The sequence below is a fragment of the Mobula birostris genome, chromosome 1 (genome assembly GCF_030028105.1).
Source record: "Mobula birostris isolate sMobBir1 chromosome 1, sMobBir1.hap1, whole genome shotgun sequence".
NCBI lineage: Eukaryota > Metazoa > Chordata > Chondrichthyes > Myliobatiformes > Myliobatidae > Mobula > Mobula birostris.
This window is the reverse complement of record NC_092370.1, coordinates 70,184,575-70,202,048: the sequence shown is the minus strand read 5'-3', so window position 1 is coordinate 70,202,048 and position 17,474 is coordinate 70,184,575. Positions and strand designations below refer to the sequence as shown.

Genomic DNA, 17,474 nt, shown 5'->3' with positions numbered 1-17,474 from the left:
AACCAGAGCGCCAGAGCAGATAGTGGAGTGGTTGTGGGGAAAGATGTTGATAAGCCTACATACAAAGTTGGCAATTGAAAGGTTGAGCATGGGTGGGACAATATTCTGAGTTGTGTATACTTCAATGCAAGGGGTATTATAGGTGTAACACCCTAGGAAAGGTTTCACTGCTAATGTAATGGTCTTTCTGTAGAAGTAGTGTTTGGGTTATGGTTAGAGATAACAGGTGCGTTAGAATGTGAGCCGTCCAATGACGGGAGTGTGTTTTGTGCTGTGTGCCTGATACCGGTGTGATTTGGGTCTTTTGTTCAGCAGGAGATGAAGAGAGAAGTTGCTGGACAGAAGAGGTCATAGGACTCAACCTGGAACAGAGCCATGATCCGACGAGGGCCAGGGAGATCGAAAGAGGATCAGAAAAGGGGAAACCATGACCTCCAACTTGTTCACAATAGACTGTTTCATTAAATTGGGCCCTTTTCTTTTTTTGCTTTTTCTTCACTAACCTTGCAGTGAAACTAAGAACTATAAAACTAAATAATTTAGTTGTATGCAGTGTATTGTCCGTTATTTCATGGTACTGAATTGCAACAGGATAACGAATCACGCAGCATCCACACAAACGGGGGTTCCGGGGTGGGCTCACACCTCAATCTCACCCGTTTGGTGGGGCCAGAGATTGTCTTCCCTAGACTTACACAGCCCACAGAACCAGAGTGTTTCAAAGGAAGGCAGGTGAGCTTAGGGCATGGATCAGCACATAAAAATTATGACACCGTAGCCATTAGTGAGACTTGGTTACAGCAGTAGCACGACTGGCAGCTCAGTGTTGCAGGGTTCTGTTGTTTTAAATGTGATAGAGCGGAAGGGATTAAAGGAGAAGGGGTGGCATTACTAATCAGGGAAAATATCACAGAAGTGCTTAGACAGGACAGAATGGAGGGCTCATATACTAAGGCTATATGGGTGAAACTGAGGAATAAGAAAGGGATGACCATGTTAATTGGATTATATTATAGATCTCCCAAATGTCAGTGGGATTTAGAGGAACAAGCTTGCAGGGAGAGTGCAGACTGTTACAGGGTTAACAGCAGATTTTAACTTTCTACATATTGACTGTGACTTTCATACTGTTAAGGGGCTGGATGGAATAGAGTTTGTTAAATGTGTTCAAGAAAGTTTCCTTAGTCAGTACATAGAGTCCCAAGTAGAGAGAGTGCGATACTAGATCTCTTGTTAGGGAATAAGACAGGAAGATGACGTAAGTTCAGGAACACTGCATCTAGTCATCATAATGCCATTCCTTTCAAGACTATTACGGTGAAGGATAGGTCAGCTCCTCGGGTTGAGATTCTAAATTGGAGATAAGCCAATTTTGAATGTATCAGAAAGGATCTGGCAAATGTGGATTGAGACAGGTTGTTTTCTTGCAAAGGTGCAATTGATAAGGCAGAGGCCTTCAAAAGAGAAATTTTGAGAGTAGAGTTTGTATATTCCTGTTAGAATAAACAAGTTTCGAAAACCTTAGTTTTCAGGAGATAGAGGCCCTGGTTAAGAAAAAGGAAGTGCACAGCAGGTATAGGCAGGAAGAAGCAAATGAGGTAGTTGGGGAGTATAATAATGCAAGAGAACACTTAACCAAGAAATCTGGAGGGCTAAAAGAAGGCATGAGGTTGTTCTGGCAAAGTGAAGAAAAACCCTAAGGGTTTCTACAGATATAATAAGAGCAAAGGGATAGTAAAGAGCAAAATAGGGTTTCTGGAAGATCAGAGTGGTCATCTATGCATATAGACGAACGAGGTAGAGAAGATCTTAAATGGAATTTTTGTATCTGTATTCACTCGGGAGATGTTCACAGAATCAAGTGAGGCAAAGTAGCAGTAATCATGGACCAATACAGATTACAGAGGAGGAAGTGTTTGCTGTCATGAACCAAAGACTGGAAAAATCCCACGGGCCAGCCAAGGTGTTCCCTCGGACTTTGTGGGAGGCGAATGCAGAAATTGCAAGGGCCGTAGCAGAGATATTTAAAACGTCCTTAGCCACAGGCGAGATGCCAGAGGATCGTTGGATGGCTAATATTGTTGTTCAAGAAAGGTTCTTGGAATAAGCCAGGAAATGATAGGTTGTTGAGCCTGATATCAGTAGTGAGTGAGTTATTGGAAGGTGTTCTAAGGGACCAGGTAGATAAGTATTTGAATAGATAGCTACTGATGAGAGATAGTCAACATGGCTTTGTGCACGGTAGGCCATGTCTAACCAATCTTACAGTTTGTTTTTGAGGAGGTTACCAGGAAAGTTGAAGGCAAGGCCTTTGATGAGGTCCTGCATGGAGGTTTTGTCAAGAAGGTTCAATACAGGTCCTTCAGCCTACGATTTTGTCCCAATCTGTTAACCTACATGAAGATCAACTTAACTCTTCCTTCTCACATAGTTGTCCATTTTCATTCATCTAAATGCCTATTGAAAAGTCTCTTAAATGTCCATAACGTATCTGTCCCTACCATCACCACAGGCAGCGCATCTATCTATCATTTCTCAGCCCAGCACCTCATCCTATCAATGTCCTAAGAATACCTTCTCCACTATCCATACCACCACCAACCTTCATGTCATCTGCATTCATACTAACCCACACTTCCACTTCCTTATCCAAGTGATTTACAAAGATCTGAAAGAGCAGATTCCTGCAGAACACCGCTGATCACCGCACTCCAGGCAGAATACATCTCATCTACTACTACCCTCTGCCTTCTGTGGACAAACCAATCTAATACCAACACCAAGTTTCCCTGGATCCAATGGCTTCCTGAGTTAGCCAATGATGGGAAACCTTGCTGAAAGCCTTACTAAAATCAATATACCTCACATCCACTGCTCTACCTTCAACAATTTGTTTTGTCACTTCCACAAAGAATTTGATTAGGCTCGTGAGGCACGACCTGCTCCTCACAATGTCATGCTGGCAAACTCTATCAGACTATGCTTCTCCAAATGTTCATAAACCCTGACTCTAAGAATCCTCTCCAATAGTTTGCCCAGCATTGTCATAAGAATCAATGGTCTTTATTTTACACGATTATCCTTATTATCTTTCTTGAACAAAGGAATAACGTTTGCCACTCTCCAATCTTTTCCTATTACTCTTTTGGACAGTGAGAATCCACCCTACCCCTTTTAAATACTTTTTGATACTGTTTGCTCCTATCCCTGTCCAAGACTATAATAAAAGTGAGGGAGCTGTAGTGACTGTCTACAAAATGCTTACCCACTGTGAGATCTATCACCTGACCAGGTTCATTGCCCAGTACTAGATCCAGTCTGGCCTTTCTTCCATTTGGCTCACCTACATACAGTATTGTCTCAGAAATCCTTCCTGGCCATCCCCAAGGCACAAACAATAAGGTGCAAGGACATAACAAAGTAGATTATGAGGTCAAGAGTCCATCTTATCATAGTAGTTTTGAGCCAGCTGTGTCAAAACTGTTATGTAATTAGAATTAATTCAACAAAAAAAGAAAAAAATGTTTAAAGTAAATTGGGGATAATAGCTATTTATGATTGACAGAATCACACAGTGCTGGCCCTTCAATTCACCGAGTCTGCAGAATCATCGAGCACCCTTTTAAAGTAACCCTACGCTAACCACTTTTTAAAATTCTTCCCACATTGCCATCAACTTCCCTCAATTCTAAAGGGACAATTTAAAGCGATCAATTAACTGATCAACCAACTTGTTTTTGAGATGTGGAAATAAACCAGAGTAGCCAAAGGAAAACCTTCAAAAGATTGTGCCATCTCTACAACCAACTCAAGTCACTGGAGCTGTGAGGCATCAACACTACCTGCTGAGATTGTTTCAGGTGATACTATAAGGAAAAATGAAAATATGGAAAACAAAGTATCTCAATGAATTATAACTTTGAGAATGGAGCTTACCCCTGCTGGAAAAATATTTAACCGATTTCCAGCCACATCTAGAACTTTTAGCTTCTTTAGAATACATAATTCCTGGAGAATTAACACAAAACAAAAATACTCATATGTTAGTCTCTCCTTTTCCCTTTATAAGCAACAGTACTTTCTCAGTGCAATTAGTTACAGTAAATAATTTAATAGTTTAGAGATTCAATTTTAGTTAAAACTCTAGTTTCATAGTTAAAACATTTTAGTGTAAAAAAATCCTCCATGTGATTTAACTATTTTATTGAGCTGCGATGATTTGTCTTTTTTAATATAAATAAAAGAGGTGGCTAAAGATATATAGATAAATTGGTTGTTACCTTGCAAAATTTGATAGAAGGAAAAGTTTCTAGCAGAGTAGAAATTAAAAGTAACACTGCATTTCAAGAAAGGAGGGGGAAGATAACAGGAACGAGGCAGTTAGCTCAGTTTTAAAAATTGATAACAAAGCACTTATGATTAGCACAATTTTATGAGAGACAGTTCCTTACAATAACTTTAGATTTTCTCAAAGTTATAAATAGCAGGATAAAGTTGAGCCAGGAGGTGGATTTGGATTTACAAGAGGCATCCAGTAAAGTGTCACATAAAATGGTTCATATGATCGAATAATGATATGATGAAGATGTGTTACAAAATGAAAACAATGAAAGGGATAAACTCAAACACAAAGAAATCTGCAGATGCTGGAAATTCAAGGAACACACACAAAAAATTCTGGTGAACGCAGCAGGCCAAGCAGCATCTATAGGAAGAGGTACAGCCGACGTTTTGGGTCGGGACCCTTCGTCAGTACGAACTGAAAGAAGAGATAGTAAGAGATTTGAAAGTGGGAGGGGGAGGGGGAGATCCAAAATGATAGAAGACAGGAGGGGAGGGGTGTATCTAAGAGCTGGAGAAGGGAGAGGATCATGGGATGGGAAGCCTGGGGAGAAAGAGAAGGGGGGAGGGGAGCCTGGAGAGTGGAGAGCAGGCAAGGAGTTATAGTGAGAGGGACAGAGGGAGAAGAGAGAAAGGAAAAAAAAGGGGGGAAATTAAAAAAATTATTTATTAAATAAATAAATAAGGGATGGGGTGTGAAGGGGAGGAGGGGCATTAACAGAAGTTAGAGAAGTCAGTGCTCATGCCATCACGTTGGAGGCTACCCAGGCGGAATATAAGGTGTTGTTCCTCCAACCTGAGTGTGGCTTCATCTTGACAGTAGAGGAGGCCGTGGATAGACATGTCAGAATGGGAATGGGACGTAGAATTAAAATGTGTGGCCACTGGGAGATCTTGCTTTCTCTGGTCATTTCCAACTTAGAAATTTATTAACAGTCTACATGAAAAGGTTTAATGACGGGACCCAGTGAAATACATGGGGATTTGACAAAAATACAAAGAAAGTTGAGAGAGTAATCTGTGAGGAGGACACCAAGAATCTGCTAATAGACATAGACAAGTTAGACAATAGGGGGAAAAAGTAAATAATAATGAGAGAAAATATGAAAATACATACTGTACTTTTGATAAGAAGAATGGAATTGCAGAGTATTATTTGAATTATGCAAAGCTATTAATGTTCACAAGAATCTGGGTGTCTGTGTTTTATCAAGAGAAAATGCTGGAGTTAGTCAGCAGGTGAGGAAGTATCTGTAGAAAGAAAAACAGATCATTTTCAGATTATAACATCATCGTGCTGCTGACCTCCAGCATTTTCTGTTTTTGTTTCAAATCTGCACTTTTAAAAAACTTTTTGTTAAAAAGCTATCTTTCAAGTAGTGGAAGTAAAGAGGGGCATAAGATTAAAAAAAGGTTCCCAGGTACAAGACACAAATTGACTATGATAGATTGTGAAACTTTATTAAATGAGTTGATGATAAAATAAATTAGGAAAGAGGGCTCAACTGTAGATTACAAGGAAAATGAGAAACAGTATTAGATTCAAAGAGAAGGGATAGGACGGATAGGAACTCGACTGTTAGCATGACAAGGTGGGCTGTTGGACCTGCTTCTGTTCTATGTGACTCCATAACACTGCAGAACGAGGAATTAATGATGGGAAATGAGAAAATGAGGGACAAGTTAAACCAATACTTGCATTAGTTTTCATGGTCAAGAACACCACAAATATCACAAAGATAATAGGTGAAACTGTGTTAAATAACCTGAAAATAAATAACTCCCTATCACAAGAGATTAGGTACTAGAAGATCTAATGGAAATAAAGATGGTTAAGTCAGCTGGACTTGATGGCATGCACCCACAAGTTTTAATGGCAGTGGCTGCAGAAGTACTACAGCCATTGATAGAAGTCTTTCGAAACCCACTGAGTTCTGAGCTGATACCAGCAGATTAGAAAACAAGAAGGAAGGGAGACAAAAAAACAGAAAACAATAGACCAGTTTGGTTTATGTTTGTTTATGACTAGAATATATAATCAAGGATAAATAGCTAGTTATTTTAAGAAGAAGCCAAATGAGTACACCAAGAGCTCACAGCGCTGGGGAAACGTATTAGCATACATTAAATATTGGTTATCATATAGAAGAGTCAGAATAAATTAATCTTACAGGCATATCATTGAAGTATATTGGACACTCTCAATTCCAGTAATATAAGAATATCTGAATTTTCAAGTTCAATTATCATTCAACCATACATGAATACAACCGAACAAAGCATTCTCCGGTGCAAAATGTACACAACATAAAGCACATACACCACATATAGGATATCAGTAAACAAACAGTCATGCAAAAAATATACACAGTATATAGCCCAGGTCCCTCAGTGGCACATCCTGTAAATCGATGGTGCATGGGGGCCATTATGAAGAAAAAGCAGTTCTCGGCAGTCCGCAAACGAATGTACACACACGTGCAATACAGCTTGTGATTCCACTGATCAAACACTGGAGGGCAGCACTGGTGGGAGGGGCCAGTCACAACCAAGCATAGACACCATGCTATGCTACCATGGAGCTCATGGCACGTAGGCTATTTGCTCTTGCAAACAATTAAGCTAAAACACCAGGGTCGACCAAAAATGTCATCTTATACCTCTAAATGAGACGATAGCAAATTCCAGATATATTTGGAACAGCTCCAATCAAAGCCAAAAAGCCTAACTGGGACTTAACGAGTGAGCCAAATATTTTGTTACTATCAGAATCAGGTTGAAAATATTAGGTATTTTTACAATGATTTCAACTGAGTATGGTTATATTTAATTGCTATTTTATTTTGAATCTGACAAAAATGTCAAGTTATACATATTATTTAACTCAGTTGAATGAATCCTTACTTGAAGGTTCAAGCTTCAGCTCAGGACAAGAGTACATATTCTATACTGACATTATTACAGGAGTGCTGTTCTGCCGGGGCTTGCCAACTTTCAAATCAGACAACGATTCAAGACCCTGTCTGCCAACTCAGATGAGTGTAATGATATTCTATATCATTGTTTTCAGGTTCGCCCAAAGTCTCTGCTTCAAAAAGCCCCAGTAAAATCAACTTCATTTATTTGTCTTTCGTAAGATTTTCTGCCAAAAAAATGATCAGAATATTTAATTATACATGCTAGGGCAAGTAACGTATCATCTACATATCTCTGAGATGATGGACGAAGCCACGTGGTTACAATGAGAACCTTCAAATACATATTGACAGCAGTGTAGGTTAGACTGAACCCAGGTCACTGGAGCTATGAAGCAGCAGATCTACTAGTTGCGCCCACTATGGTATAATGAAGTAAACTAATGGATGTAATGGTGTAGAATTTCTACTAGAGCTACCAGAGTTGTTCGACAATTTCAGCAAGAGATACACACAAACCTAGGGAAACTAATACATAAACTTTTTCTGCTTATTCCACAAAGACAATTATGAAAATTCCTGTGGAAATTAATGTTAGATAGATGTATACATATATTTTAAGGCTCTATCACATCAACTTACTTCTGGAAGCTCCTGGATTTGGTTTCTTGGCACAGAAAGCTTCTTTAAATTAGTCAAATATCCAATGTCATGTGGAAGTGATTTAAGTTTATTGTTTGCTAAATGCAGTTCACAAAGCTGCTGCAAGAGACAAAGTTTATGCGGAATGCTCTCCAGTTGATTAGTGTTCACATAAAGATATTGGAGTCCCATCAGCCTGTAATAACAAAACAATGAAGAGAGAGAGTGTAGAGGAGGTTTACAAGGACGTTGCCTGGATAGGAGGGTGTACCCTATGAGAATAAGTTGAGTGAACTTGGCCTTTTCTCCTTGAAGCGACGGACGATGAGAGGTGACCTGATAGAGGTGTATAAGATAATGAGGGGCATTGATCCTGAGGATAGCCAGAGGCTTTTTCCCAGGGCTGAAATGGCTACCGAGGGGGCATAGTTTTAAGGTGCTTGGAAATAGGTACTGAGGGGATGTCAGGGGTAACTTTTTCCACACAGAGAGCGGTGGGTGTGTGGAATGCACTGCCAGCAGTGGTGGTGGAAGCAGATACAATAGGGTCTTTTAAGAGCCTCTTAGATAGATACATGGAGCTTAGAAAAGTAGAGGGCTATACACAAGGGAAATTCTAGGCAGTATCTAGAGTAGGTTAACAACAGGAATTCTGCAGATGCTGGAAATTCAAGCAACACACATAAAAGTTGCTGGTGAACGCAGCAGGCCAGGCAGCATCTCTAGGAAGAGGTGCAGTCGAGGTTTCAGGCCGAGACCCTTCGTCAGGACTAACTGAAGGAAGAGTGAGTAAGGGATTTGAAAGTGAGAGGGGGAGAGGGAGATCCAAAATGATAGGAGAAGACAGGAGGGGGAGGGATGGAGCCAAGAGCTGGACAGGTGATAGGCAAAAGGGATACGAGAGGATCATGGGACAGGAGGTCCGGGAAGAAAGATGGGGGGGGGGGAACCCAGAGGATGGGCAAGGGGTATATTCAGAGGGACAGAGGGAGAAAAAGGAGAGTGAGAGAAAGAATGTTTGTATAAAAATAAGTAACAGATGGGGTACAAGGGGGAGGTGGGGCATTAGCGGAAGTTAGAGAAGTCAATGTTCATGCCATCAGGTTGGAGGCTACCCAGACGGAATATAAGGTGTTGTTCCTCCAACCTGAGTGTGGCTTCATCTTTACAGTAGAGGAGGCCGTGGATAGACATGTCAGAATGGGAATGGGATGTGGAATTAAAATGTGTGGCCACTGGGAGATCCTGCTTTCTCTGGCGGACAGAGCGTAGGTATCCAGCAAAGCGGTCTCCCAGTCTGTTTCGGGTCTCGCCAATATATAAAAGGCCACATCGGGAGCACCGGACGCAGTATATCACCCCAGCCGACTCATAGGTGAAGTGTTGTCTCACCTGGAAGGACTGTTTGGGGCCCTGAATGGTGGTAAGGGAGGAAGTGTAAGGGCATGTGTAGCACTTGTTCCGCTTACATGGATAAGTGCCAGGAGGGAGATCAGTGGGGAGGGATGGGGGGGGCGAATGCCACCTCCAACGGGATCCCACCACTAAGCACATCTTTCCCTACCCCCCCCCCTGCATTCCGCAGGGATCGCTCCCTATGCAACTCCCTTGTCCATTCGTCCCCTGTACTCACTGTCTCACTGTACTCACAAAATTCATGTAAGTAACAAGTGATATTCTGCAGTATTGGGATTTAATAATAGGCATCCATTAGTCTCGTGAGACCATGGATTTGCGCCTTGCAAGGTTTCCAGGCGCAGGCCTGGGAAAGGTTGTCTGGAAGACCGGCAGTTGCCCATGCTGCAAGACTCCCCTCTCCACGCTACCGATGTTGTCCGAGGGAAGGGCATTAGGCTGGCACCGGTGCCAATGCCAATACCCATACAGCTTGGCACCGGTGTCATCGCAGAGCAATGTATGGTTAAGTGCCTTGCTCAAGGACACAACACACTGCCTCAACCAAGGCTCGAACTAGCGACCTTCAGATCACTAGACGAGCGCCTTAACCACTTGGCCACGCGCCAACACAATTGGGATTTAATTATGCCGAAATATATGACCTGTTTAGATCTAAAAGCTGAATTATTTTCTATCCTGGATATCCTATCAGCTGCTTGATGTTTCTTAACAGTAATACAAAAAAGTCAGCCTTTCTGAAAATGAATTGTCACAGGCTCTTATTAATTAGATATTCATGAATTGGTTAAGCATACGCTATTCAGATTCCCTACTATTTAACATATTGTAACTATTGAGCTAGAAAGTCTATGTTTTTGTTATAGTAATTGCTGTGTTAGTTAAGCTACAGCTGTAAATTATATGATAAGGGTTAAGATTAGACTTGGGTCCCCAGGATAAAATTGTAGCGTTTTCAGGATGGACTATAGCTATATAAAAATGATAGATGAAGTGAACAACATGTAATTACCAAAGCTCATCATCTGGGGTTATGTATGAAAGCTTTGAATAAGTCTAGACAATAGTCTGGCCAGCATCCACCTTCAGGATAGATGGGAGAGGCAGTTGTGAAAAAGGAGAAAGTTTCATTATTGAGACAGCTTGTTTGCAGAGTGATACTACTATAGAAAGATAATAGAATGTCACTTCCAGTACCTGTTTATTTCATCAGGCAAAGTTGTTAGCTTGTTGTCATTCAGGTTCAAGAAAACTAATTTTTCTAAGCTCCCTGAAATGACAAAAAAAAGCATGAATTTAAAAGAAAGTAAACAACAATTGTACAGAATAGCATTATTGAAATACACATGGGATCAATTGGCTTTACTCTAGCAATTTTCTCCATTATCATTGTATGGAAAGTTTTAAGTAGAGATTTAAGAGAAAGTTGATGCTTTTTAGTACCTAGCTCAAAAAACAAAGTTGGATTAAAAGTAACAATAGGGCATACATTTAAGGTGATTGGAGGGAAGTATAGTAGTATATAGTCAAAAGTGGTTTTTTCTTTGCAGTGTAAAATAAAGTGTATGGAATGCACAGCTGGGTGAAGTGATAGAGACGGAAATGTTAGGGACATGAAAGAGACTATGAGATAAGCACATCGATGAAAGAGCAAGGAAGGCCATGTGGGAAGGAAAGGTTAGATTGATCTTGGATTTGTTAAAAGGTCAGAATGATGTTGTGGGCCAAAGGGCCTGTATTGTGTTGTCATTTTCTATGTTCTATTATACTCTCTACGCTTAGTCGTGATGTAGGATCTCAGCCCAAAATGACAACAGTTCCTTCCTCCCGTAGATGCTGCTCACTGAGTTGTTCTAGCAGTTGGCTTTTTGCTCTAGATTGCATCATCTGCAGTCTCACCAATATGCATCAAAGGAAAGGCAAGCGCCTGGGGTTTGCACATTTATTTTTCCTTCTGATTTAAAGCATTGTATATTTTTGTCAGGTTCTACTAATATACTTAAAACCAATGTGAGAAACACAGCCAAGTATGCAAATAAAGCGAGAAATTTAATAGAAAAGAAACAAGCATGACCACCTGTGCTAACCAATCTAAAAACAGATCTTTTTTCCAATGGCTCAAATTCACTCCATCATGCAAATAAAAGGTAAGAAAAATACCTGGAAGGTGGCAATTCATATATGGTCTCTAAAATTAAAGACACAATCAATGTACTGTGATCTAACACTTATCTCACTTACACACAACCTGAAGGATATCCAAAATTAATCAGAATCAGGTTTAATATCACTGGCATATGTCGTGAAATTTGTTTTTAGCCACAGTACTGTGCAATACATCATAGAATAAAATACAGCAAGATATGTATATATTTAAATTAAATAAGTAATTATTTTTTACGTGAGGCAGTGTACGTGGATTCATTGTTCATTCAGAAATCTGATGGTGGAGGGGAAGAACCTGTCCCTGAAATGTTGAGTGAGAGTCTTCAGGCTTCTAACCTCTTCCTTAATGGTTGCAATAAGAAGAGGGCACATCCTGGGTGATAAGGGTCCTTAATGATGGATGCCAGCTTCTTGAAACATCACCTTTTGATGATGTCCACGATGCTGTCCTATGATGGAGCTGGCTGAGTTTGCAACTTTCTGCAGCTTTTTCCAATTCTGTGCAGTCGCCCCTCTATACCAGACAGTGATGCAACCAGTTAGAATGCTCTCCACGGTACTTCTGTAGAAGTCTTTGGTGGCATACCGACTCTCCTCAAACTTCTAATATTTCCACTGTTGACTTCTCTTTGTACTTGCATGAATATCTTGGGCCCAGGATAGACCTTCAGAGATGTGGCACCCAAGAACTTGAAATTACTCACCCTTCCCACTGTTGATCCTTCAACGAGGACTGATTTATGTTCCATTGACTTCCTCTTCTTGAAGTTCACAATCAATTCCTTGGTCTTACTAATGCTGAATGCAAGGTTGTTGTGACACCACTCAACCACTCAGTTGGCCTGCTCGACAACAACTGAAATTCTGCCAATGGTTGTATCATTGGCAAATTTATCAAAGGCATTTGAGCTGTGCCTAGCCACAGAGTCATGGGTGTAGAGAGAGTAAAGCAGTGGGCGAAGCACACATCCTTGAGGTGCACCAGTGTCGTCAGCGAGGAGGGGATACTATTTCCAATCCACATTGACTGTGGTCTCCCGTTGAGGAAGTCAAGGACCCATTTGCAGAGGAAGGTACAGAAACCCAGATTTTGGAGCTTGTTAATTAGTACTGAGGGTATGACGGTGTTGAACGCTGAGCTGTAGTCAATAAACAGTAGCCTGATGTAGATACTGCTATTGTTCAGGTCGTTCAAGGCTGAGTGGAGAGCCAGTGAGATTGCATCCGCTGGATATTTCCTTGGAAGAAAACTGTCATACAATATTGAAAGTGCCAGTGTAATTACAATGGGAAATTTATTTTGCAAATTTAATCACTGTAATCTGATTTGGTAACAGTCGTAGTCTGCTGAGGCTAGGCGGCAGCTCACAGACACCACTTCTTACCTGTTAAACAGGACTCCGCGATGAAGCATCAAAACATAGTCTCCCACACCATCACCAACCTCATCAACTCTGGAGATCTCCCAACCACTAACACCAGCCTTTTAGTTTCCATACCTTCCACTGCTCATTTCTGCTTCCTTCCCAAAATTCACAAACCTTAATGCCACTGTAGTCCCAGCATTTCTGCCTGCTCCTTCTCCGCTGAACTTGTGTCCTATACCTCAATTTAATTTTGTCCCCCGTGGTTCAGACCCTGCCTCGCTACATCCATCACAATCTCATTCTCTCCATCACTTCAATCACTTTCAGTTCCCTGGCCCTGATCACCTCATTTTCACTAATGATGCCAGATCCTATAGATATCCATCTCCCATCAAGGTCTCCATTTCTTTCTCAACAACAGACATAACCAGTTCCCCTCCACCACCACATAACCAGTTCCCCTCCACTATTCCCACTTTGTCCAAACCGAAGGTGCAGCCACGGTTACTTGCATGGGGCCCAGCTATGCCTGCCCTTTCATTGGCTACGTGGAACAGTCCAGTATTGGTACACATTAGTAATGGTCCCCACCTCCTTCTCTACTACACTGACGACTGCATCAAAGCTGTTTCTTGCACCAGTGCTAAGCTCGTCAATTTCATCAACTTTGCCTGCTACTTCCATAAGACCGTAATAAGACCATAAGATATACAAGCAGAGTTAGGGCATTTGGCCCATTGTATCTGTTCTGCCATTTCATTATGGAAGATCCATTTTCACTCTCAGCCCCAATCTCCTGCCTTCACCGTGTAACCATTCATGCCCTAACTAATCAAGAATCTATCACCTCTGCCTTAAATATACCCAGTGACTTGGCCGCCACAGCTGCCTGTGGCAAGGAATTCCACAGATTCATCATTCTCTAGCTAAAGAAATTCCTCCTCATCTCCGTTCTAAAAGGACACCCCTCTCTTCTGGGGTGTGTCCTCCATTCTTAGACTCCCTCATCATCAGGAAACATCCTTTCCACTTCCACACTATTGTGGCCTTTCAATATTTAATAGGTTTCAATGAGTTCACCTCTCATTTTTCTGAATTCCACGAGAACAAACCCAGAGCCGTCAATTGATTCTCATATGACAAGCCTTTTAATTCCAGAATCATTTTCATGAACCTCCTTTGAACCCACTCCAATCCTTTCTTAGATAAGAGGCTTAAAATTGCCCACAATACTCCAATTGAGGCTTCACCAGAGCTTTCAATTCATTCAATTCAATTCACTTTATTTTCCGTGAGGAACTTTGTGCAGTGGTAAGTACAACATCACAGAACTTAAGATACACAACACCACACTACATATAGTTAAACACAATATAAGATACAATAGATAATAAATGCAGCACTAAAAATTAATGCATGCAATTTAAAATACAAATACACATAATAAAACTGACATTTTATTGTCAAAGGTGCTATGCATACTATATATTCAAAATTAGGTGTTAAGGAGGCAAATGGAGGAAGGCACAAACTGGATAAGGCTCTTCTGGTGCTGATGGGCAGGGACCTTTGGCGGCACCCAGTTGGGATGAAAGTGTAGTATGTGTAATGACTTCTACTATTTGTTGAGTCTTCTTTATTGTCCGTCTCTCATGGATGCTGCTGAGTGATTCCTGTTGCTGGCCAATGTTTCTATTACTTATTCTGACAATTCTGTGGAGTGGGCTGAGGTTGATAGTACTCATTGCTCCGAACCATGTTGTGATGTTGTAGGTTAATACTGATTCAATGAAGCATTTATAAAATGCCTGGAGAATCGATGACTGGACCTGAAATTTCCACATCTTCCTAAGGAAAAATAGCCATTGTTGGCACTTGGGAGTGTATCAACACTTGGTCTTAAAGGTGATTTTGTTATCTACAGTTGTACCAAGGTACTTGTATTCTCCAACATGCTGTTCACATATTTCCAGGGTTGGGACAGTGTACCATTGTTTTCTAAAATCCACTACCATCTCCTTAGTTTTACTGGGGTTCCAGTCCAGATAGTCATTTGTGCACCACCCAGCAAATTGTTTGATGCAGTGATCAGCATTACTAGTGTCAATAATGTCATCTGAGTACTTGATGTACTGTATACCTTATAAGACCTCAATGTCACATCCTTGCTGTTATATTCTAGTCCTCTCAAAATGAATGCTAACATCATATTTGCCTTCCTGACCCCTGACTCAACCTGCAAATTAACCTTTAGAGAACCCTGCACAAGGACACCTAGGTTCCTTCGCACCTTGAATTCTCGAATTTTTTTCTCCATTTAGAAAATATCCACATTTTTATCTCTTCTAACAAAGTGCATGACCATATACTTCTCCACACATGTTCAGCACAGCATTGTGGGCTGAAGGGCCTGTATTGTGCTGTAGGTTTTCTATGTTTCTACTGTATTCCATCTGCCACTTCTTTGCGCATTCTTCTAATCTGTCCAAGTCCTTCTGTAGCCTCTCTGCCTCTGCAAAACTACCTGCCCCTCCACCAATTTTCGTATTGTCTCCAAATTTGGTCACAAAGCCATCAATTCCATCATCGAAATCATTGACATACAACGTGAGAAGAAGACGACCCAGCAGAGACTCCTGTGAAACACCCCCCGTCACCAGCAGCCAACCAGAAAAAGTTTTCTTTAATCCCACTCTTTGCTTCCTGCCAATCAACCAAAGCTCTATCCATGCTAGCATCTTTCCTGTAATACCATGCACGGGCTCATAGCTTGTTAAGCAGCCTCAAGTGTGGCACCTTATCAAATGTCTTCTGAAAATCCAAGTCCACAATATCCACCGATTCTCCTTTATCTATCCTGCTTGTTATTTCTTCAAAGAATCCCAACAGATTTGTCAGGCAAGATTTTCCCTTGAGGAAATCATGCTGACTAGCCTATTTTATCATGTGCCTCCAAGTACCCCAAAACCTCATACTTAACAATCGACTCCAATGTCTTCCCAACCACTGAGGTCAGACTAACAGGCCTATAATTTCCTTTTTTCTGCCTCTCTTCATTCTTGAAGAGTGAAGTGACATTTGCAATTTTCCAGTCCTCCAGAACCAGGCCAGAATCAATTGATTCTTGAAAGATCATTACTAATGCCTCTATAATCTGTTCAGCTACCTCTTTCAGAACCGAGGTATAGACCATCTGGTCCAGATAACTACCTTCAGATCTTTCAGTTTCCCACGAACCTTCTCCCAAGTAATGCAACTTCTCACACTTCTGACCCGATACTCTTGAACCTCCAGTATACTGCTAATGTCTTCCATAGTGAAGACTGATGCAATACACTTATTCAATTCCTCCACCATTTCCTTGTCACCATCACCTCTCCAGCATCATGTTTCAGCAGTCCAATATCTACTTTAGCCTCTTTTACACTTTATATATTTGAAGAAACGTTTTGTATCCTGTTTAATATTATTGGCTAGCTTGAAGTATTCCATCTTTTCCTTTATGGCTTTTTAGTTGCCTTCTGTTGGTTTTTAAAAGCTTCCTTATCCTCTGACTGCCCCTAATTTTTGCTCTATTATTGCCCTCTCTTTGGCTTTTATGTTGGCTTTGACTTCTCTTGTCAGCCATATTTGTGTCATCCTACCTTTAGAATACTTCCATCCAAATTTACTTGTGGTTCTCTGATACCTCTCTCCCCTTTCTCCATCCCTGTCGCCATCTGTGGAGACAAACTACTGATATCTTTTATAAACTTACTGACACTCAAAGTTAAGTTGACTATACCTTGTCCCACCTTGTCACTTCTAAAAATGCCATGTCCTCTCAGTTCCTCCATCTCTACCATATCTATTCTCAGGATGAGGTTTTCCATTCCAGAAGATCCCAGCTGTCCTTTTTAAAAAAAATATGGTGTTTCCCTTCCACCACCATCATTTGCATCTCTTCCATTTCCAAGGCATCTACTCTTACCCCACCCACCTAATGTTGTAACAGGGATATGATTCCTCCTCTGCCATATCCAGCACATCATTCTCCTCAACTTCCACCATCTCCAATGGGATCCTCTGACCCCCCCACCCCTCACTACCTCTCCAATTTCTGTAGCTTGGTTCTTTATGTGACTTCCTTGTCCATACCCTTCCCACTGATATTCCTCCCGGAAGTTATCCCTAACATTATGACCAGTGCTACACTTACCCCTACACCTCCTCGCTCACCACCATTTAGGGTTAAAGCTGTCCTTCTAGACAAGGCAATGTTTTACCTGTGAGTCTTTTGGGGTTATCAATTGTATACAGTGCTCCTGGTGTAGCCTCTTCTACATCAGTGAAACCTAGCAGAGATTGGTGGACCATTTCATCAAGCAACTCCGCTCTGTCTGCCACAAAAGGCAGGCTCTCCCAGTGGCCAACCTTTTCAATTCAACTTCCCATTTCTATACTGACATATCTAATGTATGGCCTCTGCAACCACACTGAGCTAAACTCAGAGTGGAGAAGCAACAGTTAATATTCTGACTGAGTGGCATCCAACCTGATTTCTGTAACTCCTAATTACTCAACCCTCCACCTTATTTTCCTCTGTTCCCTTCTCTCTTCTTCCATTCCCAATTCTTTTACCCTCTCC

General features: G+C 41.2%; 1 protein-coding gene across 2 annotated transcripts in view; it reads right to left on the bottom strand.

Annotated features, from left to right (window-relative positions):
• The window catches only part of lrrc69 (leucine rich repeat containing 69), a 46,837-nt gene that overhangs the window by 17,244 nt on the left and 12,119 nt on the right, over nucleotides 1-17,474 (bottom strand). The window contains exons 3-5 of one of the 2 annotated variants that reach the window (XM_072256850.1): nucleotides 10,512-10,584; nucleotides 7,899-8,094; nucleotides 3,937-4,008 (exon numbers count right to left, since the gene is read on the bottom strand). In XM_072256850.1, coding sequence (XP_072112951.1) covers nucleotides 3,937-4,008; nucleotides 7,899-8,094; nucleotides 10,512-10,584 — 341 coding nt within the window. The remainder of the gene's footprint in view (nucleotides 1-3,936; nucleotides 4,009-7,898; nucleotides 8,095-10,511; nucleotides 10,585-17,474) is intronic. The other variant, XM_072256859.1, reaches the window with a different exon arrangement.